This window comes from Phycodurus eques, chromosome 9 (genome assembly GCF_024500275.1).
Source record: "Phycodurus eques isolate BA_2022a chromosome 9, UOR_Pequ_1.1, whole genome shotgun sequence".
Classification (NCBI taxonomy): domain Eukaryota; kingdom Metazoa; phylum Chordata; class Actinopteri; order Syngnathiformes; family Syngnathidae; genus Phycodurus; species Phycodurus eques.
The window spans coordinates 8,366,793-8,393,559 of NC_084533.1; the positions used below are offsets into that span (position 1 = coordinate 8,366,793).

General features: G+C 42.2%; 3 protein-coding genes across 8 annotated transcripts in view; 2 read left to right on the plus strand and 1 right to left on the minus strand.

The window, feature by feature from the left end:
* Window positions 1-17,029, plus strand: fermt3b (FERM domain containing kindlin 3b). Its single transcript, XM_061685326.1, has 15 exons — window positions 1-159; window positions 1,311-1,435; window positions 2,340-2,573; window positions 6,063-6,179; window positions 8,935-9,103; window positions 9,318-9,420; window positions 9,549-9,656; window positions 9,813-9,947; window positions 10,060-10,106; window positions 11,134-11,258; window positions 11,472-11,578; window positions 11,677-11,898; window positions 13,612-13,736; window positions 13,879-14,020; window positions 16,547-17,029. The coding sequence occupies exons 2-15, from the start codon at window positions 1,312-1,314 to the stop codon at window positions 16,724-16,726; spliced, it is 1,938 nt and encodes a 645-aa protein (XP_061541310.1). The 5' UTR covers window positions 1-159; window position 1,311; the 3' UTR covers window positions 16,727-17,029.
* Window positions 12,650-23,189, minus strand: trpt1 (tRNA phosphotransferase 1). 6 transcript variants are annotated; one of them, XM_061685339.1, is made up of 8 exons: window positions 23,069-23,189; window positions 22,538-22,619; window positions 18,369-18,538; window positions 18,058-18,235; window positions 17,938-17,975; window positions 17,727-17,789; window positions 14,928-17,664; window positions 12,650-12,703 (listed from the first exon to the last, which is right to left on the minus strand). In XM_061685339.1, exons 1-7 carry the CDS (start codon window positions 23,138-23,140, stop codon window positions 17,626-17,628), a joined length of 642 nt encoding a protein of 213 aa, XP_061541323.1. In that variant the 5' UTR covers window positions 23,141-23,189; the 3' UTR covers window positions 12,650-12,703; window positions 14,928-17,625. The 6 variants fall into 6 exon arrangements, with proteins under 6 accessions (XP_061541323.1, XP_061541324.1, XP_061541322.1 ...); XM_061685338.1 differs by having other exon boundaries at window positions 12,652-12,703; window positions 14,928-17,645; XM_061685334.1 differs by having other exon boundaries at window positions 12,652-12,703; window positions 17,727-17,837; window positions 17,919-17,975.
* Window positions 23,168-26,767, plus strand: part of zbtb3 (zinc finger and BTB domain containing 3) — a 9,727-nt gene continuing 6,127 nt past the window's right edge. The window contains exons 1-2 of the mRNA XM_061685328.1: window positions 23,168-23,297; window positions 25,658-26,493. Of these exons, the coding sequence (XP_061541312.1) occupies window positions 25,661-26,493 (833 nt within the window). The 5' untranslated portion in view covers window positions 23,168-23,297; window positions 25,658-25,660. The remainder of the gene's footprint in view (window positions 23,298-25,657; window positions 26,494-26,767) is intronic.

A 26,767-nucleotide genomic window follows, 5' to 3' on the forward strand; every position in this document is an offset into this window, starting at 1 on the left:
AAAAAAAAGGAACATGCGACGCAGTTACAGACCACAGCCCGCCCTGCCAGAAAGAGGAGAAACTTCTTTGGCACACTTTTGGAGTTTTTTCACAGATCTGAAAGAGGTGCTGCCGTCCTGGTCCACATTTCTTCAAAGCTTCAACAGAGGAGACTGACGGTATTGTTGTTATATATCCATGTAAATGTGTATGTGTGTGTAAGACAGACAGAAAGGACGTAAAGTGATGAAAAGGCATGGTGTGTGTGTGTGTATGTAACGTTTTGTACAACTGTCTTTTTTTTTTTTTTATCCATTCAGGGAAGTTAAAATGTCACAATCCATTCGTATTTTGATTCAATTTGATTCCAGAACAGATAAACAGAGATACATTTTAGTCTTCCAAAAGGGGCTCAAATGCGTCATCAGCATTTTAAATCTAAAGACAAAAACATACCTTTAATGTATGAACATGTGGGTTCGTATATTCACATGCAGAGGACGACTGTATGGGCATTGAATAAACTTTTCATCTTTGGTGTTTTAAAAAAAAAAAAGCGGAAGTGTGTTTCCCTGGCGATTAAGGCAGAATAGGAAGTGCTTGTCACATTGGACAGGCTCACACATCAAGTGTGTGTATCACGTGAAACTGAGCGCCAAAAGTGTGCTCGAACTCGGTTAGCCGAATCGTCGTCGTTGTCGTAATTTAACAATATGCACTATCCCATGCTTACAGATGTATGTATTCCATGTGATATAACCCGAAAATGTCCACTTTAATTCTCTGTCTGTCACGCGTTATTAGGAATCCCACCTGCGTTCCTGGCAAGACACGACCCCTGCTGCTAAATGGTTGGCTCTGGCATGGTGGGAAGGGTGTGCAGATGTAACGAGATGACCATCCCAAACGTGTATCACATTTGCACTAAATAAAAGCAAAAAAGTTTGTTATGTTTAGGTTTAGGGCTAAGGTTGGGGTTAAGGAGGTTTAGGATGGGTTAAGGAGGGATTAGTGTTGGTTAGGGTTAGTAGGAACCATACTAACGCCGCCACACCCAAATCATATACACGTCTGGAAGCAGTAGGGCCTCTTGTACTGGGATACAGCAGGCAATCAAGCAGGGCGTGTCCTGGCAGGAAGGCACGTGGGATTCCTAATAAAGCGTGACAGACAGGGAATTCATTTTCGAGTTACATCACATGGAATACATACGTGTGTAAGCATGGGATATTGCATATTGTTAAATTACGACGATGATTCGGCTAAACAGGTTCGAGCACACTTTTGACACTCAGTCTCACGTGATACACACACTCTGTCTGTCAACTAGCATGGCAGTGTGGGACCTGTCCATCACAGTGGAGGACCTGGGGCCTGACGCCCCACCTGTCAGCCTCAGTGTGACCTCTGAGCTCCACGTGGGAGGCGTCATCCTCAAACTGGTGGAGAAGACACGTGAGTCACTATCTTTCTTTGTCTCAGATGCATGCCTACTAGAGATTCACCGAATGGACACCTAACGATAAACATGATTGATAGATAAATGTTTTGACATACGAATGGATGCATTTGTACGGAGCCCCTAAAGGGACATGGGGGGAAAAAAGGAAGTTTCTCGTTAGGTTAAATACCCAAGGCATCCATCCATCCATAATTTACTAACAGATGAACAACCATCCACCTATCTAATACAACAGGTACTGTATAACACGCCGCAGAATTTGAATTGCAATAAGAGCAGTGCGTAATACTGCTTCTAAGGTTCGCTTACATGCATCACAACATACAGTAAAACCATTCATGAGGCACATGCTGTAGTATGTCATTTTGTATGTGTTAATATGTTTGACTTAACAAAAAAAATATTTGTTTTCCCTCCCTTGTTGCTAAATTGCAAATTTCCCAAGTGGACTTTCAGATTTGTGACTGTCACATAGACAGATAGTCAGAAAGTAAGCTTGCTTTTTACCTTCTGTATCTCCAGTGAAAGTGCCCCCAATCTTTTTTTTTTTTTTTTTTTTTTTTTTTTTGGAGTCCATGATTATTGTGACAGAGCCTTTCAAGTTTTCCTCTTCAGTTGTCTGTTTGTCTGGGTTTTCCACAAAAGACAAATAACTGACGTGCCGTTTCTGTGAAGGCGCTAGCTAGTCGATAGACGTCTTAGCCGTTTCCTTAGCAATACGTAGCAACAAAAACAGCTTGGATGTAACAGTTAGCTTCACGGCGCTTGGTCTGGCGAGCCATCAATACGATGGCACTGTCCGATGACGTCGTTTCTAGGCGACACAAAGTAAGTGAACTACAGCTCCAAAAGGACTGTGCGGCCTTCCTTGTGTGTGTGTTTGTGTGTGTCGTGCAGCTATCCAGCGTGACTGGTCGGATCACGCCCTGTGGTGGGAGCAGAAGCAGCGATGGCTGCTGCGGACATCCTGGACTCTGGAGAAATATGGCATTCACGCCGATGCCCGTTTGCTATTCATGCCGCAGCATAAGCCCTTAAGGCTGGGCCTGCCCAATGGCATCACCCTGAGGCTCTGTGCCTGCTTCTCCAACCCCGTCTTCCAGACTGTGATGGATATCTGCTCACTGCTCAGTGAGTGTGTTACTTTCTTTTACATATTTATTGGATGGAGCATCCTTATGTACAGTCAACATATAACATAACATATCGTAAAAGCTGCTGCTGTGAATAATAATAAACTTATATTCCTCCTTTTGCACCACTGGATTAGTTTTGTCTTGCAAGAGAAGCTGAAGTAAGATTTCTTGTTATGTACATATGCCTATAGCATCGATGAAAGCCTAATGAGGTCGTGTGGGTGACCAATGAGGGCCTGAATTCACCATAGATGTCCATCTGTTGTTTTACCACTTATGATAGATGTGTGAAAAAGTTTTATTCGGTTCAAGAGTATTGCACTGAATGTGAGAAATGCTTTGTGCAGGATATTTAAGGGGAGATATTATGGGAAAATGACCTTTTGATTGATCATAGATAAATACAGTGGAGGCTTGAGATAGGACTTTAATTTGGTTCGTAACCATGCTCCTAACTCAAAACACTTGTACAGGTATATCAAAGCCTCCCTCCCCGTTGAAATGAATGGAAATGCCATGAATCCGTTCCAGCCTCCCCCAAAAACCCAACATTTGTAATGTGTTTTTTATTAAGAAAACAGCACTCTATAATATTGTACTTTATAAAAACATACAATAGTCACAATTTAAAGAGTCAAACTTATTAAATACAATGTAAAGAATTAAAAAGCTTTTGCCACAGTTTCTGCTTCAGTTCAGTGGACATGTGGTGCTCTTTCTGCTTTGCTCTTTGGGCACATTTGAGCAGTATAATAAAGGTGTAAGGATATATATGGAGACGCTCAAAACACCTTAATAAGCCGTAGTAATATTAGTCGTTCTTTACATAGGATAAAGAATACAGTATATGCCTGTGAGTATTGTTATTTTATCTGTCTACATGTGTTGCTCAACATTTGTGTTCCAATATCCGTTGGTTAAAGGGTTATAACACTGCAACTCTCATCCTATTCATTAGCCTGTCTGTGGCATTTTGCGTTTTTTATTAGCATCAAGTTAAACTAATTTATCGAAAGCAAAGGTACAGCGTAGCTGTTTTGACACACAATGTGTAATTCTCTTTGTTTTATGCTTAGCTTGAAAGTAACTGGGAGTGTTTTGAGATACTTTTAAAAATGTTTTCACTGTCTGCCAAACTGCTCCTCCTTGTGGTTAGTTGAGTTAAGTTCACTGACAGCATCATATTCACCGGAGATGCTGATGGAGACCCTGAACTGGTCGCCATCCAATCGCAAATTATATGATATATATTAGAGTAAATATGATAAATAATGAATCATTTCATTACGTTGTAATTGTAGGTCAATGCATTTGATAGTATATAGGCCAGCAGAGAAGGGCCTCACGGCACACCACTGCTAACAGCATTATCAGTATTAGCTTCTGATAACTGGCTCATACTGTTGTCAACATGTGGGCAGGGATCAGCACTCTAATTGACAAGCGGAATTCGGCAGCTTGGTGATGAAGTGCTACCCCGTAAGTGAAAATGCAAATTATGTTTTACGTGGTATTTCAGGGGGTTCACTTTTCTTTTCAGACTCTATGGGCTGTTTGAAAACATTGAGAACTCGCCCGGTTGCAACGCCTTTGCTCTGCCCCCTGTTATCTACCCATTTGCAATGACCCTGAGGTGTCTTGAATTCATGACCTTCTGACCTGGTGTGAGATGCGCTACCGTTGCGGCACAGAGGTTGTGATGATAGCGACAGAAATGAATAAATTGACTGATCACAGTCAGAGGCACAGCTTGCATGACTAAATGGGTTTAAAGTTGCTGCCGACTTCCCTTGCGAGCTGATAAACAAACAAGCGAAAAATCAGTTGTGATTTTTCACAGGCAATTGACTAAATGTTAAACAGCAATATATATGCATAGTGTTGAGTCCCAGTTGACACCAATGGAAGTTGAACACATAACCTTCTGATTCAGAGTCAGACACACTACCTCTGCACCAGACATGGCTGCCTAAATTTCTTATAGTATTTATTTATCTATCTCTGTCTGATCGTGGCACGCTATTTCACAATACCACGGTCAGTTTGAGGTTATAATTTCATGTGGGGTAGCCCTAAAATGTCATTTTTTTTCAATTAAATTAATTCATTCCCAACAGTTGATTCTCTTTATTTCATATTGTTTCTCCTGTCTGCACTGCTTCCAGTGTATGTGAATGTAGGATTTTATGTCCAATCGGATTTCAGCCTCCGTGTGTTGCCATCCAGCCATCCATTTTCTCAGCCGCTTCTCCTCACTAGGGTCGCAGGCATCCTGGAACCCATCCCAGCCATCATCGGGCAGGAGGCGGGGTACACCCTGAACTGGTTGCCAGCCAATCGCAGGGCACATACAAACAAACAAACAACCATTCGCACTCACATTCACACCTACGGACAATTTAGAGTTGTCAATTAACCTACTATGCATGTTTTTGGGATGTGGGAGGAAAACAGAGTGCCCGGAGAAAACCCACGCAGGCACGGGGAGAACATGCAAACTCCACACAGGTGGGGCCGGGGATTGAACCCCGGTCCTCAGAACTGTGAGGCAGATGCTCTAACCAATCGTCCACCGTGCCGCCCCGTGTGTTGCCATGTTATTTAAATCTTCTTAGAAACTTCAGAATTAGTAGTGCTGCTGATCAATGTTACTTGAACTATAATAGCAATGGGACAGTTTCTTTATCCATCCATCCATTTTCCATACCGCTTATCCTTACTACCAATCAAATTCAAATTGGAGCTGGCCCACAATAATGTCAGCATTTTACCTTCTTCTGATTGGTTGGTCAGAGCCAGCCACGTTTGACTAGCAAAAGACATCTGTAGTACTCTGCACACATTACATTTAGTAATCAGCATCGCTGGTGAGTGTGATGTATTTTATTAAAAATGCTTATTTTCTTATGTTATTAGATAAATATTGATTCTGAACTGCTCCAGAAGCACAGTTGCGTGCTTTTACAGTATGTTACATTTTTGTATAGTATTGATGGTTTTTCTAATTGCTATGTGATAGTGGTGGTGATGGTAAGATGGAATTGGAATGGAATGAATTTAATATGCTGAAAAATTGCTAATTTATTTGGGTGCCAATGAGTAAAAAGGTACAAGCATGGCAGCGGGTGGCAGACGTCTTCATCACAAGCCTTGCTCAAGCCAAGCTATCATATATCATTCAATTGAAAAATGTTTAGAAACTGACCATTTTTGGGGTAAACACTGCTTTTCAGTCGTGCTTGTATCCTTATAAGAACTGTCGTAGATACAACACACAGCTGCGATGAAATTCTTCAAGAATAAGCTGACTAAAGTAACTTTTTTCTATTTTCGTTGAGCACAATTAATTATTCTCTGTGGCTACACGTACAAGTCAAATGACCATGATGGGACTTGACAGTCGTCAGTCATGTTTTCATGTTTTCACAGTGTCAGATGAAGGTATGAATTGAATATAACATTTAAGTACGATTGACCTCCACAGACATCCGTCATCCAGAGGAGCTATCACTCCTTCAGCCTGTAGAGGAGAAAAAAAAGAAGAAGGAGAAGAATTCGGCAGAGGAGATTTTTGACCTGACTGCGGTGCCCCTCTCCTCAGGTACACTCATCTTTATTAAAATCACCACTTGGCTGAATTGTTCAGTGTTAAAACAAAATACTAAGAAGCAATTGAGGTATGAAGATAAGATGTACACACAAATCTGGATGTTATCATATTGGACTGTATGTCTTTTGTATGGTGGCCGACAGGGTCAAATGTGCTGCAAACAGCCAAGTTCTGCACATCAGTAATGATACAAAAGGAAAAATACACAAGCACATAAACCAACTGCAAAAGAAAAACACTGCAAGATTAAAAAAAAAAAAAAAGTTTCAATCATATTCTGTAAAACAACAACAAAATAAAAATGCTGCAATCACAGAAAACAACTACAAAAGAAAAGTGCTGCTGTATTGAGATACGACACGACCATTTGAGCTCCGTGCCGGCGGCGACACCAAGCTAGGAAGGTTAAAATCGTCACCGCATTCCACGACAAGAAAACCAAAAGACAAAGGAAGGTACATTGTGCTGCATACGGTTACGTAAAACGGCCATTACGACAAGGGAACTGTGAGTCCTTCACACACGTGTGTGTGTGTGTATATATATATATATTTGGGATGTGGGAGAAAACCGGAGTACCCGGAGAAAACCCATGCAGGCATGTGGAGAACATGCAAACTCCACATAGGCGAGGATGGATTTGAACCCAAGTCCTCAGAACTGTGAGGCAGACGCTCTAACCAGTCGGCCATCGTGCCGCTCATATAAACACTGAATATAAATATAAAACATTTTTGTTTTCGCTACCATTTTTCGTGAGCTGGACTCAAAAATCTAAAACTTTTTCTACATACACAAAAGGCCATTTCCCTCAAATATTGTTCACAAATCTGTCTAAATTTTTGTGTTAGTGAGCATTTCTCCTTTGTCGAGATAATCCAGCCAACCTCACATTGTGGCCTGTGGAATGTTGGTCCACTCTTCAATGACAGTGTGAAGTTGCTGGATATTAGCAGGAACTGGATCACGCAGTTGTATACGCAGATCCAGAGCATCCCAAACATACTCAATGGGTGAGATGTCTGGGGAGTATGCTGGCCATGCAAGAAGTGGGATGTTTTCAGATTCCAGGAATTGTGTCCAGATCCTTGCAACATGCTACAACATGAGGTGATGGTCGTGGATGAATGGCACAACAATGAGCCTTAGGATCTCGTCACGGTATCTCTGTCCATTCAAAATATCAACAATAAAATGCACCTGTGTTCGTTGCCCATAACATCCGCCTGCCCATTCCGTAACCCCACCGCCACCATGGGGCACTCAATCCACAAAGTTGACATCACCCACATGACGCCACACACGCTGTCTGCCATCTGCTCTGAACAGTGAAAACCGGGATTCATCCGTGAAGAGAACACCTCTCCAACGTGCCAGACGCCATCGAATGTGAGCATTCACCCACTCAAGTCAGTTACGACGACAAACTGCAGTCAGGTCGAGATCCCGATGAGGACGACGAGCATGCAGATGAGCTTCCCTGAGACGGCTTCTGACAGTTTGTGCAAACCGATTGTTGCAGCAGCTGTCTGGGTGGCTGGCCTCAGACAATCTTGGAGGTGAACATGCTGGATGTGGAGGTCCTGGGCTGGTGTGGTTACACGTGGTCTCCGGTTGTGAGGCCGGTTGGATGTACTGCCAAATTGTCTTTGGAGACGGCTTATGGTAGACAAATGAACATTAAATTTACGGACAACAGCTCTGTTGGACATTCCTGAAGTCAGCATGCCAATTGCAAGCTCCCTCAGAACTTGTGACATCTGTGGCATTGTGCTGTGTGATAAAATTGCACATTTCAGAGTGGCCTTTTATTGTGGCCAGCCTCTGGCACACCTGTGCAATAATCAAGCTGTCTAATCAGCATCTTGATATGCCACACCTGTGAGGTGGGATGGATTATCTCGACAAAGGAGAAATGCTCACTAACAGATTTAGACAGATTTGTGAACAATATTTGAGGGAAATGACCTTTTGTGTATGTAGAAAACGTTTTAGATCTTGGAGTCCAACTCACGAATATTATTATATTTTTACGGAAAGTTTTCAGACCCACTTAAAATTTTTATTTGTGCAATGCAAGATTATATGTATTTCTTTTAAATTGTACACTGTACCCTTAATTGTAATTTTTCTTTGCTGTTGCTGTGTTCTTATTTGTTGATAATTCAATATTTTTTAAAGGAAATATAAGGTCCCCTCCAGTGTGTTTTTCATTGGTGTGTGTGTGCATGTGTGCGTGCGTGGGGTCTCCCACAGGGTGTCATTCAAGCTTAGACCACCACTACCCCTATTTACAATTTAGAGTCTTGAATTAACCGAAGAAGCATGTTTTTCAAACGTAGGGGGAAGTCAGAGTACCCTGAGAAAAACCCACGCAAGCACGGGGAGAACATGCAAAATTCACACAGGAAGGCCGGAGCTCAGAGTCGAACCCCCAACCTCAGAACTGTGAGGTAGACTTCCTGAACACTAGTCATGCTTGCTGCCCAAGCCTAATACAACAAACTGAAAATGCTCATTTAAAAATAGCTCTCAAACTTACATACGTGTACAAAGGAGGTGACGTCGCCAACTATTGGACTGGAATGCAAATTTGAGCATTTTCAGTCATTTTTTAAAAAAAAAACAAGTTTCAGTGAAAAGTTAAAAAAAGAAAAGACAAAAACAAGTTTGTTTCTTTGTTGTTTAAATGTACCGCAAAAATGAACATTATCGACTATGTTTTCCCGCTACTCCTGGTGCGCAGCAACCCGGCCCAGTTTATACAACGGCATGCCAGCTCATTTTGCCGGCTCGCCTCAGTTGGAAGCCATCTACAAGATGCTTTCAATCCCTCAGCCTCCCCCCGCCCCTGAAGTCATAATCAAGCAGTACCGCCCAGTGAGCGTGGTGGACAAGGCCCACATCAACGGCAGGTACACTCACCACACACGCACGCTTGTACCGTATGTTGAACTCATTAATGAACGGAATATGTCGTAAAATCACGTGACTGCAGAGTAGATATCAATATGCAAATGTATCCAGAAAGTTAACATTTTGTATGAACATTTTTAACTTAAACATGTAAATATAGATAACATAAATGCATGTGACCTTATAATGACATGTAATAATTCTTCCCCTCAGGTGGTTGGATTCGTCCCGTTCTCTTATGCAGCAGGGCATTCAAGAAAATGACCGTCTGTGGCTTCGCTTCAAATATTTTGCCTTCTATGATATAGAACCCAAGGTGCATCTGTTTGTCCGTGTTGTTGTTAGACGACACGCGTACTGTAGATTTGTGTGTGCTGGCGTTTCACGTGTCCTTTCCCTCTCTCAGAAAAGTCATGCTCAGGAGAGATGTTTGTATATTTTCAGTACGATGTGGTGCGTCTGACCCAGCTGTATGAGCAGGCTCGCTGGGCCATCCTGTTGGAGGATATTGACTGCACAGAGGAGGAGATGATGCTATTTGGAGCTTTGCAGGTAACGTACAGGATGCAAAAGGAATACATGAAAAGCAGAATAATAATCTGCCCATTTGAACAATCCATATCATGCAGTGTCAACAGGATGTTGTGTGTGTGTTGTTGTTTTTTTTTTAATTACAACCTGGTATGCATTGAAAATTAACTCTTGCAGTACCACATCAGCAAGGTGTCACAGTCAGAGCCTCAGACGATGAACTCGGCCGCCGCCATGGACGACCTTGAGTCGGCGCTTCAGTCCCTGGAGGTTAAGATGGAGGGCGAGAGCAGCTCTGCCTCCGAGCTGCTGGTCAGAAACGATGAATGGATAATTTCACTCAATGTCATCAGCCTTCTGAGCATTTTAAGAATTCAGACAAGAACGCCATGCAACTGAAACATTTTCTTTTCTTTTTCTGCAGGATAACATGACTGCACCTGAACTTAATGATTACCTGAAGATTTTCAGGTACTCTTTGATACGAACGACATAAGCTATTTCTAACCTAAGCCCAATACAATAATCCACTGCTATTCACGGGGATAACCCCAAGAGTTAAAAAAAGCAGATAACTGATGCCCCCCCATAAATGTTTATAATAGCTTATATTAATAGTTTAAACCATACATACCGTAAACCATATCGCACAAACTACAATGCCAAATTAGTTTCATATAATTTGAAACCCATCCATTTTCTGTACCGCTTTATCCTCACAAGGGTCGCAGGCGTGCTGGAACCTATCCTAGCTATCTTCGGGCGAGAGGCGGGGTGAACTGGTCGCCGGCCAATCGCAGGGCACATAGAAACAAACAACCATTCGCACTCACATTCACACCTATGGGCAATTTAGAGTCTTCAATCAACCAACCATGCATGTTTTTGGGGTGTGAGAGGAAACTGGAGTACCCGGAGAAAACCTACGCAGGCACGGGGAGAACATGTAAACTCCGCACAGGCGTGGCCGGGATTTGAACCCCGGTCCTCAGAACTGTGAGGCAGATATGCGAACCAGTCGCTCACCGTGCCGCCTTGGATGAAATACTCTTATTAATATTCTATGCGCTTATTCTTAGTAGTGCATGCATCTGAAGGCCAGAAGTGGTTGTGTTATTGTTAGAGGCTGAATTTTAGAGTGGTTTCCAACACTCAGACAAGAGCTTTCCTATCCAGCCTATGTGCATGAATATAGGAAGCCTGCTCGGATGATAGGTGAAACATCTTGTAATCCATGACAACTAGAACTATCCAATTGAGATTGGTTGACTTCCTTGAAAATGAGATGACCAAAATGGATTAGAATATTCACAGGCATCTTAGAGTGATATAGAAAGATTTATTTTAATGCAAATAGTGAACCCCAAATACAGTTTAATGTGAAGCATATCTCCCTTAGAATATTTCCAATTAGATTAGAGAAAAACAGATCTCTATGTTTTTAACCCTTTGTAGCAAACATGGTTTGACAACATGCTACACTGTTGATGTGATTCAGGCCAAAGAGGTTGACTCTGAAGGGATACAAGCAGCACTGGTTCAAGTTCCAGGACACCTCCATCTGCTATTTCAAGAGCAAAGATGAGAGCATCGGAGAGCCTATTCAACAGATTAACCTCAAAGGTACAGAACTGTATTGTTGCGTTAAGAAGGATTTTGACGCAGAAACACAGAAAAGTGTTTTCATAGCATTTCAGTTTATGCCAAAGACGACGTGAAAGATTCCTCCTTAATTTTAATTATATCATTGCTGTCCTGTGAACCACATTCTTAGCATGGCACAGCACAAATTAATTTGTATCAATCCTTAGTGTCGGACATTACTTTGACACACAGGCTGTGAAGTGGCGCCAGATGTCAACATGGCAGCTCAGAAGTTCCTCATCAGGCTGCTGATACCAGCTCCTGAGGGCATGAATGAAGTTTATCTCCGCTGTGAAAATGTAAGACCAAACTGTCAACACCATATGTGGCTCGCTGTATCAACATTTTGACATCACTTTTGATGTCACTCTCAACCATCTCTGTCTTTGTCCTATAGGAGGAGCAGTATGCACGGTGGATGGCTGCATGTCGCCTGGCCTCCAAAGGCAAGACCCTGGCCGACAGCAGCTTCCACAGTGAGATACGTAGCATCCGCTCCTTCTTGGCAATGCAAACCACCAGCTCAAGTTCTCATGGCAATGCAGCCGCTACAGACGAAAGCATGAACACCCACAGTTTGGTGTCACCCCGCTACCATAAGAAGTACAAAACCAAACAGGTGGGAAAACAGCAAGACGGGTTGAAACGTAACATCAAGGCGCCCGGTGAAGTTATCTGATCTGTGTTCAAATGTTATTCTTCATTGTGTCAAAATATGACAAGCTACTGTATCTACACAGCAAAAATAAACTGGGCTTCAAAAGACAGGGTGTGTGTGTGCGTATATATATATATATATATATATATATACACACACACACGCACACACACACACACACGTATATATATATATATATACACATGAATATAATGTTCCGAGAAAATTTGATTTGGTTTCTTAAATTAAGCAACATATCTAGTCCCAAAAAAACATTGTCTTAAAACTAGTATATTTATTAGGCATATGTTATTCATCCTCTGTGAAGAACGACTATTACTGCTAAAATTACTGACTGAGCTCAGTTCCTGACCACCCCCGCAATAGGTGAAATCCGCAAAGTAACATGCATGCACTGACGTGATTTTGTGGTGTTGTTTTTTTTTATCCCCGCGTCGGGACAGTCTATGCTTAATGTAAAAAAAAATCTTAACATATCCGCCAAGTAGCGTGCTTGCGCAGAGATAATGCTTTGTTGTTGTTGTTTTATCCCTGTATCAGGACAGGCCACGCTTAATGTTAAACATCTTAACGTTACTTATTGTGACAAAACTGCGACCAGTCATCACTTTATGTGGACATTTCTGATTATGCCCCCTTACCCATCTGAAAATCCATTTTCCTTACCTCTTATCCTCACGGCTGCTGGAGCCTATCCCAGCCACCTTCAGGCGGGAGGCGGGGTACACCCTGAGCCGGTCGGCATCTGAAAATATCAGAAGGAAATTCTCAATATTTTGGATTTTATAGATTTTATATCGATATGGGCGAGCGAGGACATCATGTTTCTCGCGGTTGAGCGGCTAAAATTTACCTTTATATAAATTTGTAACATTAGACATTACATATCAGATTCGAATGAAACTACACCTTTTTCACAGACCTTAGGCACCGTTACGTATGGAAATCTCTGGCACTATTCAAACCAAAAGTGATATCTGTATGGGTGGAACGATTCAATACGATTCTCGATTTGATTCGGTGCAGACATTTTTTTTTATAGCTAACATTTGCACATGTGCTAATCATAAACAACCTTGACTTGACTTAACCCAATTCTATAAAATGACATCTGTCTAACCCTATTTTCAAATATGTAAAAGACCACTTAACCCTGAAATCTTGCTCTGTGGCACTGTGAAAAATGCTCATACATAATATGTATATATATTCTTTTTTGAATACCAAATTAATTATAAATAAATAGACCACAACTATACTTTTAAGATTTTCTCTTCACAAACAATATTTAAAGAACCACGGGGGGCCTCGCACAACATGCCATTCAAGTCCTGCGTGATGACGGAATGAATTAAACTGTCACTGTCAGGTCACCATTGTGTCTTGGCAGACAACAAACAAGCGTATTGTGCCTTGATTTGAGATCTAGATTTAATCTTGGTGAAATGTTCGTTTTTGCACTGTATGGAACACAATTACATTTCTGGAAAGCCCTCATTTGTGGCTTTAATATGATACAAATTGATTTACTTTGTTGCCAATACAAAAAATTTTTTTAACTTATTTCAAGTGAACTTGGATGCACAGAAGGACCTTTGCATTCACAGCAACACAAATGTCATGTTGACATTCTGACTATGTGTGACCATGCAGCTGACTCCTCGTATCCTGGACGCGTACCAGAATGTGGCTCAGCTCTCAGTGGTCGATGCAGTCTCTCGCTTCCTGCAGATCTGGCAGGCCCTGCCTGACTTTGGCCTCTCATATGTAGTAGTCAGGTCACGTCTCACATTTGTTTTCAAACTTTTACAAGATAGGTTTACTGATTACATTAAGGGAGTACTGTCATAATATCATACCCTTTCCATGGAAGGGTTTGACAGAATTAACAGGAAACAAATCATTTTTGTTGTCTAACAGGTTCAAAGGAAGCCGTAAAGACGAGGTACTAGGCATTGCTCCCAACCGTCTGATCCGCATCGACCTCGGTGTGGGTGACGTGGTGAAGACTTGGCGTTACAACAACATGAAGCAGTGGAATGTCAACTGGGACATTCGACAGGTGAGTTTCTCACATACTGAGCGTTAAACTGGATTTCAAAAAAATTTCCACTGATGAGGGAGGACGTGTTGTTCTTAAGAAGCAATTACTAATTAAATTCCCCCCCTCAGTTTACTGTAAGCACGGTTTGATTAGTTTGGTGTGGAAGAACTTGACCCAATCTAACACCTTTAAAGTGAACTAAAACAGATGGCGAGGAAATGGGCCCTCTCAAGTTGTCATTGTGCTTTACATGATTAAAAGCATTTAAAAACCAAGAAAAAAAACAGCTTAGAAACATTTAAAACAGAGAAGAAAAAAAAAACTCAATAAAAGTACAATTAAAACAGCGTCCAGTGCAAGAAATATAATTAAAAAATGGAAATACTCTAAAAAGCATGAAAAAAAAACATTTTACATTTGGGGCTGACTTATTCCATTTGTGTGCAGCATAATAGTTAAATGCTGCTTCACCGTGTGTGCTTTGGACTCTGTACGCCACTATTTGACCTGAGTCTGTCGATTTCAGAGCCCTACTGGGTTTATATTCCATTAGCATTTCTTTCATGTATTCAGGACCTAAACCATTTAATGATTTATAGACCGGTAGCAGAACTTTAAAAATCTATTCTAAAGCAGACTTTGAGCCAGTGTAAAAACTTTAGAATTGGAGTAATATACTCTGACCTCTTTGTTCTGGTCAGAACCCAAGCTGCAGCATTCTGAATGAGCTGCAGCTGTTTAATGCTCTTTTTGGGGAGTCCAGTCAGAAGACCATTACAATTGTCAAGTTTACTTGAGATAAAAGCATGGATGAGTTTTTCCTGGTCTGCTTGACACATGCAAGCCTTCACTCTGGATATGTTCTTCAGATGGTAAAAGGCAGTTTTAGTAATTGACTGGCAACTTACTTCTACCATTTGCTCACCTTCTGGCCATGTGTGAATGGGTGGAGTAACCCTGGAGTGTGGGCGTTCCCTCGCATATCTGGCCTCGCGCGTATTCCCTCAAAGAATTTTCTCATCTTCATTCCAGAGGCTGAACTCTAGTGCCCCGCAAAGGTGAAACATCATATTGCAAGTACATTTTGATTCAGTTAACTGCCCCCATGTTCTGGCGGCCCCAGTGACAGCCCGCATTCATGCGTCAAGGAAAATTCCACAATTACGCGCAAACCAGCCGGGTACGCGCGGTGGTTGTGTCAGACGTCATCATGGGGAATCCACGCACCTTGACAGCGCACAAGCCAGGTGCGTAAAATAGACTTAGGCACCAACGAGAGAATATGGCCCATAGTTAAAATTCAACGTTTTTAATGCTTCTGCCAGTTCAAATTTAGTCAAACTAAACATAAAACAAAGAAAATTACACGATGTGTATTCAATTGCTTCAATAAAGTCAGTTTCGCTTAATGCCAACAATTCAAATTGCAGGGAGGCTAACGAATATCATTTGAACAGAAACGGTGGCACAACACATGTAGACAGACGATATAATACAGGTATATATTTTTTATCCTTTGTGAAAATTACTAATATTACTTCAGCTTACTAAATAAGTTGTCCTCAATGTGCCGGCTCAGCAACTCCGTATACCAGTTGACTAACATGCATGTGATATGGTGTTCATCCAAGTTCGATAGACACACAATAGGCTTTAATTGTGCTGGGATCACTAACAACAACACAGGTTATACTAACATATCAACTCACAGGTTCTTCCAGGTGTTTAGACACTAAAAAATGAATCACACCCCACCACTCATCAATAGCACTGCCTTGGACATTTTTCCACATCCTGTCCTTCCCTTTTCTGTCCTCTCTTGTTCTCTTGCTTAGTTATTGCATGCACCAGGTGTCTTCCCCACCATCCACAAGTAAGAACACGATTTGACTGTTGTAATGTTACTTGTGTTCAAATATCTAGACTGTCTCACTATTGTTCAGCCGTGGTTCTCTCCCCTAGTCCCCTTGTCCACTCTATCCCGCTTTTCTGTCCGGCTGCATTTTCAAAAAACATAATAAAAAAATTAAAATAAGCAGAGGAAGTTTTTCAAACTCCCCTGTTGCACAGCAAAGCTGTTCCAGCACAAAGGCATACAGATCCACCATTCTGCAAGGCCATGCAGCTGAACAGGACAGGTTTAAAAAAAAAAGCAAAAACAAACAAACAAAAAACATTGTAATCACGTTTTTTTTTTTTTTTACAAAGTAAATTGTGATTGAGGGCTATTTTTTGCAAAACACACATTGCAAAATATATATATATTTTTTTGAGAAGTCTATAACAAATTCATGGGATTTCCATTCCAATGGCGAAAGATGATTTGAGTGTGTTTTTGAGTTACGAACGTGGTCACGTTCAAATTAAACTCATATCTTAAGGCACCACTGTATGCCTCCCCATTAAAGGACAGATGATTAAAAAAACACAAATACACACCAACATCTTGTCGAAGGAGGGAGTTAAATAAATTAGTGGAGTGATACTCATTTATTCTGCAAAAAGGTAATTGCTACTGTTTGTGGAATTTCAAACACATCGCAGGTGGCCATTGAGTTTGAGGGGAACATCAACATCGCCTTCAGCTGCGTGACAGCCGACTGCAAAATTGTTCATGAGTTCATCGGGGGCTACATCTTCATGTCGACACGAAGTCGCGACAAGAGCGACAAGCTCAACGAGGAGCTCTTCCACAAGCTGACAGGCGGACACGAGGCGCTCTAGAACTCAAACACACCAAAGGATCTGCATTGTTTCTGGGACCAGAATCGACCATCAGGCAGAAAACCATGTTGAAAAGGCTTTGTCCTGCCAGTGTGACAAATGTCAAAAGATCAAAGATATAACACAGAATGTTCAGAATACATTCCACACCCCTAATGACCAGTGACCAATCTATAGCACACTTACCTCATTGTTACTTGTCTCAACACAAATAGCAGATGAATTCCGTGAGAAAAAAATGGATGGAAACTCCAAACGTTTACCACTTACCCTTTTAATAAAATAAATTGTGTTTAACGCTCACTTGTGTTCACACCCTGTTGTCAAGGCATCAGAAGCCATTACCATTTTCACACAGTGATATGCTGAGCATTCATCTCAGGTTATTTTAGGTCTGCCTGGTTGTTTGTATGCAGCCTTGTGTATTGTTGTCTTTGGAGAGTTAGATTTGGAAGTAAATGAGTGCCAAACACCACAAACAACTCAAAAGCACTTGTAATTAAAATGTGACAATGGTTATAAATAGTCAATCCCTTTCAATAATAAGACTTCCCAACTTTTGTTGTTTGCAGTTAGCACGTCTGCCTCACTCTTCTGAGGTTTGGGGTTCAAATCTTGGCTCTGGCCATCCTGTGTGGAGTGTGCATGTTCTCCCCCTGCTTGCATGGGCCCCTCCAACTTCCTCCCACATTCCAGAAACATGCATGTTAGGTCACTGAAGACTCACTTTGTCCATATGTGTGAATGTCCCAGTGTAGCCTGCCTTTTGTCTAAAGTGATCTAGAATAGGCTCCAGCTCACTCATGACCTGAATGAGAATGTACGGCATAAAAAATGGATGGTTGGATAGACTTGTTGATCAATCTTTTGACCAATTGTTGCTCAATCTTTTGCTGGCATCACAGTGGCAGGATGCTCCCTAAAAAAGGACGACACATCTGCTCACCTTTAGGATGGGAAAAAAAATCCACTCAATTGATCCATGTGATAAATGTCTTACTTGTCGGCTTGAGTCGAATGGCTCGGCTGAAGTACGCCGGGAGCAGTTTTCCCTCGAAGTTCCCTGTTGTCAGCAAAACACGGTTGTCTGACCAGAAGAACTCAATACCATCTGCGCAGTCACATTCAGCCAAGTTAGTCTTTTTAGTTACCTGACCTGGACTGGATGTCAGTCAACTGTGTTTAATCTTACCAGCAAGAGCTTTGCGTACATCAATAAATATAGCTAGATCACAGTCTCTCCTCATACCTGGCGGAAATGCACAAAAAGGCACTTTAATCTAAAAGCTAGTGTGTCTTTTGATGAAGGTCCACAGTAAATATTAGCTTACCACTTATTACACCATTTTCCTGTGGCAAGCCTGGGGCCAGATGGATGTGTGTCCTCCTCATGCGACTCAGGCCGTGCTGCTGAATGGAGCTCCAGTTGTACATGTAGGATCCGTGAACAGCCTCAGCAGGACAGTCAGGAGACCCAGCCAGAACCGGCTTGAGCTCCAAATCCGTTACCTGGCCACACACATCACTACAGTATTAACACTACACTCATTAAGAGAAGTCCAATGTAGACTCCCGAATTAAATATATACAGGAAGTTAACCCATCCCAGCCATGTAGGAGTGAGCTAGACCACAGCGTGTACCTGCAATGTATGTCCCTGATTGGCTCGAATCTGCAAGCGGCAGTCTTCTGGGTGAGGACGGCTCTTAAAACGCTGCTTGTCATTTGTGGCCACCACTCTCTCAACATCCTCCAGTTTGTACGAGCGAAACTGCGGGTGAGCCAGGAGGTCCTCCACAAACAGGTAACCATCTATGAAGAGTTACTATGACTTGGGACTCATGACAGCAGGTCTACCAATCACCAGTTAGTCTCTACAGATTTTTTTTTTAATAATGATACACAATCCCTTGAGGAGAAATTCATTGGGTATTTTGCAACATTATGTGTACTACTCCTTTTTGCCTGCACTGTTTCTTGCAACAATCAATTCCACACAATCTGAAGTCTACATAGATGAATTACTAAATTCTTCATTACAACTCCTCCCCAGTATTTAGCTGCACAGTATTATCAACACCTCTCAGAATGATGCAGTGCACTTCTACACCACAGCAAACTACCACCATAACAATAAACGTGTTGGTTTGTTAAATTAATACATCAATCGAATCTTCTTATTCTTTTCCTTTCGGCTTGTCACGTTAGGGGTCGCCGCAGCATGTCATCCTTTTCTATGTAAGCCTATCTCCTACATCCTCCTCCCTAGCACCAACTGCCCTCATGTCTTCCCTCACTACATCCATCAACCTTTTCTTTGGTCTTCCTCTATCTCTCTTGCCTGGCAGCTCAAGCCTCATTACCCTTATACCAATATACTCACTCTCTCTCCTCTGGATGAGTCCAAACCATCGAAGTCGGCTCTCTCTAACTTTGTCTCCAAAACATCTAACCTTGGCTGTCCCTCTGATGTGCTCAGTTCTAATTTTATCCAACCAGGTCACTCTGAGAGAGAACCTCAACATCTTAATTCCCACCACCTCCACCTCTGCTTCCTGTTGTCTCTTCAGTGCCACTGTCTCTAATCCGTACATCATGGTTGGCCTCACCACTGTCTTATAAACGTTGATGCAGTCCCACCTCCACCTTAAATTCCTCTGTCACACCTACAGCACACCTCACCACTGTTCTGCTGCCCTCGTACATGTCCTGTATTATTCTAATACTTCTCTGCCACTTCAGACCTCTGCATGCAGTACCACAGTTCCTCTCTGGGTACTTTGTCATAGGCTTTCTCTCGATCTACAAAGACACAATGTAGCTCCTTCTGACCTTCTCTGTACTTTTCCATCAATATCCTCAAGGCAAATAATGCATCTGTGGTACTCTTTCTAGGCATGAAACCATAATGTTGTTCACAAATACTCACTTCTGTCCTGAGTCTAGCTCCCACTGCTCTTTCCCATAACTTCACTGTGTGGCTCATCAACTTTATTCCTCTATAGTTCCCACAGCTCTGCAAATCACCCTTGTTCTTAAAAATGGGTATCAGCACACTTTTCCTCCATTCCTTAGGCATCTTCTCACCCACTAGAAATCTGGTCAACAAGCTGGTCAAAAACTCCACAGTTACTTCTCCGAGATGCTTCCATACCTCCACAGGAATGTCATCAGGACCAACTGCCTTTCCATTTTTCATCCTCTTTAATGCCTTTCTAACTTGCCCCTTACTAATTATTGCTACTTCCTGGTCCACCACACTTACCTCTTCTACTCTCCCCTCTCTCTCATTTTCCTCATTCATCAACTCCTCAAAGTATTATTTCCACCTGTCCAGCACACTACTGGCACCAGTCAACACATTTCCATCTCTTTCCTTAATCACCGTAACCTGCTGCACATCCTTCCCATCTCTAGCCCTCTGTCTGTCCAGCCTGCATGGATCCTTTTCTCTTTCTTTAGTGTCTAACCTGGCATGTCATCATATGCCTCTTGTTTGGCCTTTGCCACCTCTGCCTTTACCCTACGTTCCATCTCAATGCATTCCTTTCTCCTCTCCTCGGTCCTCTCACTGTGATACATCAATCGAATCTGAGCCTCTGTGAAGACTTAAGCTTGGGAACCAGAGGGTCAATGGTTTGATTCCACAGTGGAGAAAGTCATGAAAATGGCAATTCGTTGTTGGAGAGATGCAAGTCTGCTTCCAGATTACCGTCGAGGTGCCCTTGACCATGACACCGATGCTCACTTCAATGCTAACTAAAGAGGTGCAGCACTGTTTGGATTCCTCTTTCACTCTGACATCTCTTCTTGCATGCCTGTATGTGTGTGATCTGGTTCTCTGTTGTAGTTGTCTGTGTAGTTGAATTCACCCATGATAATTATAATTACTGTACTACAATAAATAAACTCACTCAAAATTCATCCATCCATTTACAATACGACTTATCCTCATTAGGGTCACAGCCGGCTGAGCTGGCGCTTTAACCAGCTAACACTGGCGAAGAGGCGAAGTCAACCCTGGACTGGTTGCAAACCAATTGCAGGGCATATTTAGACAAACTCAACGGTCACATTCACACGCATATGGATAATTTTGAATCTTCAGTTAAGCTAATATGCATGTTTTGGGGATTTGCGAGGAAGCCAGAGTACCCACAGAAAACCCACATTATTCAAAGTTTCTTGACCCTGTGTGAAAAAGTAATTACCCTCCCTGTTAAATCATGAATTAATTGCGACTAATCACAATTTTGGGTTTATTTCCACTGATCAAACCCAAGCATCATTACATCCAGACCTGTTCAATCAAGAAATCACTTAAAACAGAATCTGTCCAGACAAAATCAAGTTGGACAAAATATCTAAAAAAGCTGCAACAAAATGACACGATACAAAGAAATTTCCCGAACAGTCGAGAAATAAATTATTTGACACATACCAGTCTGGAAAGGGTTACAAAAGCCATTTAAAGCTTTAGGATTCCAGCGAACCATAGGGAGAGCCATTATCCTGACATGGAGAAAAAAATGGAACACAGGAGAACCTTCCCAGGAGCGGCCAGCCAACAAAGATTACCCCAAGAGAAGAGCAATAACTCAATCAGGAGGCCACAAAGGAACGGAAGACAACTTCTAAAGAACTGCAGGTCTCCCTTGCCTCAGTTAAGGTCAGTGTCCATGACACAATAAGGAAGACACTGGGAAAAAATGGCATCCATGGCAGAGTTCCATGGCGAAAACCACTGCTGATCTAAAATAACAAAGGCTCATTTTACTTTTGCAAATAAATAAATCAATAAATAAATAAACCTTTTTCACACAGGGCCAGGTAACTTTGAATAGTTTTTTCACGTAATAAATAAAATCACCATTTAAAAACACCATCTTAAGTTCACTTGAGTTATAGTTGACTGAAATTTACATTTGTTTGATGATCTTCAACAAAGTGGGGAAACTATGCAAAAATCTAAGAATTTGAGAACAGGGCCAATACTTTTTCACAGCACTGTATATTATTTCATACCTTGTATTCTGTATATACTTATGTGCTTATAGATACTTATTTTATATCCCGTGAGGAAGTTTTCACGGTATTTATTTATAATTTTTGACAAAAGGGGGAGGACCATGGTAGTACCAGCCCACACTGCCAAGAAGATGACGGGGGTTAGGATCAGGGGTGTGTCACCATCAAGGGGTTTAGCACAGGGTGCCGTTCAAGCTAGCCCCGTCTCTGATTGCAGTATGGGACCTCGCGAGCAGCCAATTTGGCGCAGTTCTCTGAGGCTGCGGTCCACAATCTTTTTTGCACCACGGTCTGGTTTCACATAACAACATATTTTGGCAGACCGTTGTAGCTGCTGTGCAGCAACACCGACACGCCCACGCTTCGATGGCCGCCCCTGTGCGCACTGAACCACCGTCGCCGTTGTTTGCGGGGAACTTTTTGAGCGCCACAGGCTCGCAATTCAGCTCAACTAAACTGAAAAGGAACGAATCAGTTCATGTAGTGATACCATTGTGTACGTTCACCAAAAGATTTGTTCATTTGAACGAGTTGTTTGTGAACGATAACACTACTCATGCCCAGTCTATCTCTGCGCTCCCCCCAATCCTCCCAAAACAAAAAGTGTTTGGTTGTACGTAAATGAGAACTGATAGAATAAAATCTGGTGTGCTTCTAATATTTTCAGTGCACATACACACCACTTACAGTATATGCACCCCTGCTTATTGGGTTGTCAAGGTTTACCGATTTTTGGCCATTCAGTGCAGAGAGAGCTTTTTTTTTTTTTTTTTTTTAACTCACCCACACTTAAGTGTAGACCCATGTGGTTGGCTCCATGGCGAAGAGCATACGACATAGATTTAGACAACCTGACATCTCTGTCCTGGTAGGGGAGATAAGTTTTGAATTAAAATATGTCATATCGTTTTCTTTGGCCCAGAAGGCCACAGAACAGGTACCCCTGATTAGAACTGAGCCTGTAAATATTTTGGCAGTGGGCACAAGTCCAAACAGTGGTGGTAAGCAATTTAAATAGCTTTTCAGGTACAGTGGAACCTTAAACAAGAACTACCACGGATTAACTATTAATTTCGGTTTACGAACAGTCTTGGCGTGAAGGCTCAGGACTTGCATTAAATCACATTTTTAAAATTTTGATTAATCATGATTTATCATAGTTAATGTTTTGCAGTACTCCCAATTAAATAATATATATATATTTTGACACAAATGTGATGTTATCACGAGGAAGACTTCAGTACTTCTCCTTTTACCCCTCTTTTTTACACAAGCATCTGTAATTCTACAGTGTGAGTACTTTGAAAGTATTACCTCTTCCAAATGAAGTCTGTCGCCACCACGTCTCCCTGTCTTTCTTCTTCCTCCTCCTCTGTCAGACTCCATTAGGAGGCTCGTTTCTTTGGAGAGTGATCACGTGGCTACAGGAGCTCTCGTCACGTGACACTGTCAACAACCTAGCACTTCCGGTGGAAGTGGAACGGACCGGAGGTGTCTGCGAAGGCTACTGCTCTTTGTCGTGGAAGAAAAACAGTTGCTGCCGGTAAGACCATAATCTTCGTATTCGTATTAATATTTAGAACAGGATATAAAAACTGACCTGTTATCCAAGTAGAGTTTGGACACTATGGAAGCCAGTGTTGGAGGGACATGGACGGCTAACTGAAATGTTAGCCAAAATAAGGTTGTTGTTTTTTTGTTTTTTTTTATGCTACACGTGTTGCTCTGAGAGTTGCTTGCAATCATCTGGTTACGTTCCTTAGGTTGTTTTGCTCACTATTGCTCTGAGTTCACATATCAAGACATCGTTGATGAGGACATGTTATCATGGAAACATGGTCTAGAACAGAAGAGTCAACTGACAGTTGTCCAAATGCCAAGTTTGTGTGATATAAAAAGAAATGAAATAAACATCTGTCATTTGAGAACTTTTTTCCACCATTAATGTGACCTATAGCCTGTAACAACTCAATTTAGGGAAAAAATCTAATATTTAGTCAAATTAAATGCCTCAAATAATTGGGTTGTACAAGTGTGCACACCCTCTAATACAGTAACTGGGATACGGCTGTTCAAACTTACCAATCACAGTAAAACGTGTTAAGTAGGCACATGCCTACCACCGTTAAAATAAAAATTAAAAAACTGAACTGATCGCCAGCCAATCGCAGGGCACATATAAACAAACAATCATTCACACGCATATTCACACCTAAGAGCAATTTAGAGTCTTCAATCAACCTAGCACGGATGTTTTTGGGATGTGGGAGGAAACCCACACAGGCACGGGGAGAACATGCAAACTCCACACAAGCGAGGCCGGGATTTGAGTCCCGGTCCTCAGAACTGTGAGGCAGATGTGCTAACCAATCGAGCACCGTGTCGCCTGATTAACCCCAAATAAAGTTAATCTTCTAGAATGCTTTTCCTGTCACATCTTACAGCCATCATAATAACCATGGTCCGCATGAGAGCTTCCACAGCATCAGAGGGATCTCATTATTCAGATGTATAAATGAGGAGATGGGTACAAAAGAAATTCCATGGTATTAAATATACCATCGAACACTGTAAAGACAGTCATCATGAAGTGGAGAAAATATGGAATTACAGTGACATTACCAAGAACTGGACGTCCTTCCAAAACTGAGGAAAAGACGAGAAGAAAAACTAGTCAGGGGGGCTTCAAAGAGGCAAACAGCAATGTTAAACAAGCTCCAGGAATTTCAGGCAAGGACTGGCTGTTTAGTACGTGTGATAAGAATCTCCCATCTTCTTCTCATGTCTGGGCTATGGGTAGTCTGGCAAGATGGAGAGCCTTATTTAAGGAAGAAAAACATTTAAGCCCAGCTACATTTTCCATAAACGCATGCATGTGGTTAAAATGTGTTATTGTAGTCTGAAACCAACACTGAACTTTTTGGCTGTAATTTCAAAAGGTGTGTTTGGCTCAAACAATACACTTCTCATCACCAGTACAACATCAGACAGTCTCCTCCAAAAGTATTGAAACGGCAAGGTCACTTCCTTTGTTTTTGTTGTATACTGAAGACATTTGGGGTTCAGATTAAAAGAGGAATATGAGACAAAAGTTCAGAATTCCAGCTTTCATTTCATGGTATTTACATCTAGATGTGTTAAACACCTCAGGACGGAGCACATTTTGTTTGAACCCACCCACCTTTCAGGTGAGCAAAAGTATTGGTAGAGACATTATTAAATTAACTTAAAGTGAATGACATTTAATATTTGGTGGCATAACCCTTACTTGTAATACCTGCATCAAGCCTGCGACCCATTGACGTCACCAAACTGTTGCATTCTTCATTTGAAATAATTTTCCAGGCCTTTACTACAGCCCCTCTCGGAAAGATTCTTTTCCCATTGAGTTATAGGTCACATTAAAGGTGGAAAATGTTTTGAAGTGATCTTGGTCTCATTTCATGTATCACAGAAACCTGGTATTTGAAACGTGATGTGTAGACTTTATACAGTATGTATCTATTGTGCCCTGAGATTGGCTGATGACCAGTCCCCAGTTTACCCACCTCTTGCCCAAAGTCAGCTGGAAGAGACTCCAGTTCCCAAGCTCAAGTCCTTACAGATGGTACAGTTTATGTTAGTGTAGAAGTGTACTTTATCATACTTAGAAGTGTATCTAATATTATGGTTACCTTACCGGCATGTGAGAGACAGAATATTACAAACTGCCTGTACAATGCTGTATGAAATGTATGCAGTGAAGTTCTCTCTGACAGAGAGATTCAAAACTGAGCAGTGTTAGAGGCCTGCAGAAGGTGATTTTGGGCTTTACTTCAGGTGTGTGCCTCATAAAGTGTCTGGTGAATTGATCATTTATAGCCGTATATTCCCATCCTCATATTCATCCTCCTTGTTTTTCAGATCATGGAGTTTCCTCAGCATTCCCAGCAGCTGCTCTCAGCTCTGCGCTCCCAGCGGCAGCGTGGCTTCCTGTGCGACTGCACCGTCTTGGTGGGGTCATCCAGTTTCCTGGCTCATCGAGCTGTTCTGGCCTCCTGCTCACCTTTCTTCCACATGTTTTACTCGGATTCTGTCGGCAGCACCGGTACAAACTCTTCCAGCCGCTCTGTCACACTTGACAGCGACATTGTCACGGCAGCCGCCTTCAGCCTGCTCCTGGACTTTGTTTATGAAGGGGTGCTTCAGCTGGAGAAGTCTCCGCCGGTGGAGGATATATTAGCAGCGGCTAGCTTCCTGCACATGAACGAGGTGGTGAGGGTGTGCAAAAGGAGTCTGCAGAGACGAGGGCCTCTGGCTGAGGCGGATAGCACTCGCTCTGAGGAGAGCACTGGGACAAAGAGGGTAATAGAAACAGGGAGGCAGGATGAAGGGGATGGTGGACCTGAGCCTGTAGTAACTATGGCAGCAGATCACTTGAATTCCATTGCCATGACAACAACCCTCTCATCAGTGTCCCTAACGACTGGACAGAGTACATGGGAGTCTGTCAAGTCTGAGTACAGGGTTGATGCGTGTTCATCGGAGGCACAACTTAAGACTCCCCTGAGTCCTGATCTTGCTGATACCACGCAGCCTGGCATGGATGCCCCTCCTCTGTTACCCCGTGCAGACTTGGTGCAAGGACCCGCTGTGGGACAGTCTACACAGGAGTCAGGAGGTTCCTACAGGTTGAGTGCGAGCAGTCATGGTGAAGGCTCAGCTCTCTGCACTCCATGCAGCACAACTGAGACATACAGGTACAGGTATTGGTTGACATTTTCATCTTGATAGAGGCTGTGTCTGAAAAGGTGCATCACCAACTTTGGGGGGCGGGGGGAAACAGGTGAAAAAAATGCCACGCACCATTGGATGCCTCATGGAAAAAAACAGATGGTGCCACTCGGAGGCTGTAATTACCTTTACTATAACTGACACCGGTTAGCAAAGTTGCTTCACACTTCTGAGGTTCTGGGTTCAATGTGTGGGGATGATGTGTTCTTTGGGTACTCCCACATTCCAAAAATAGGCATG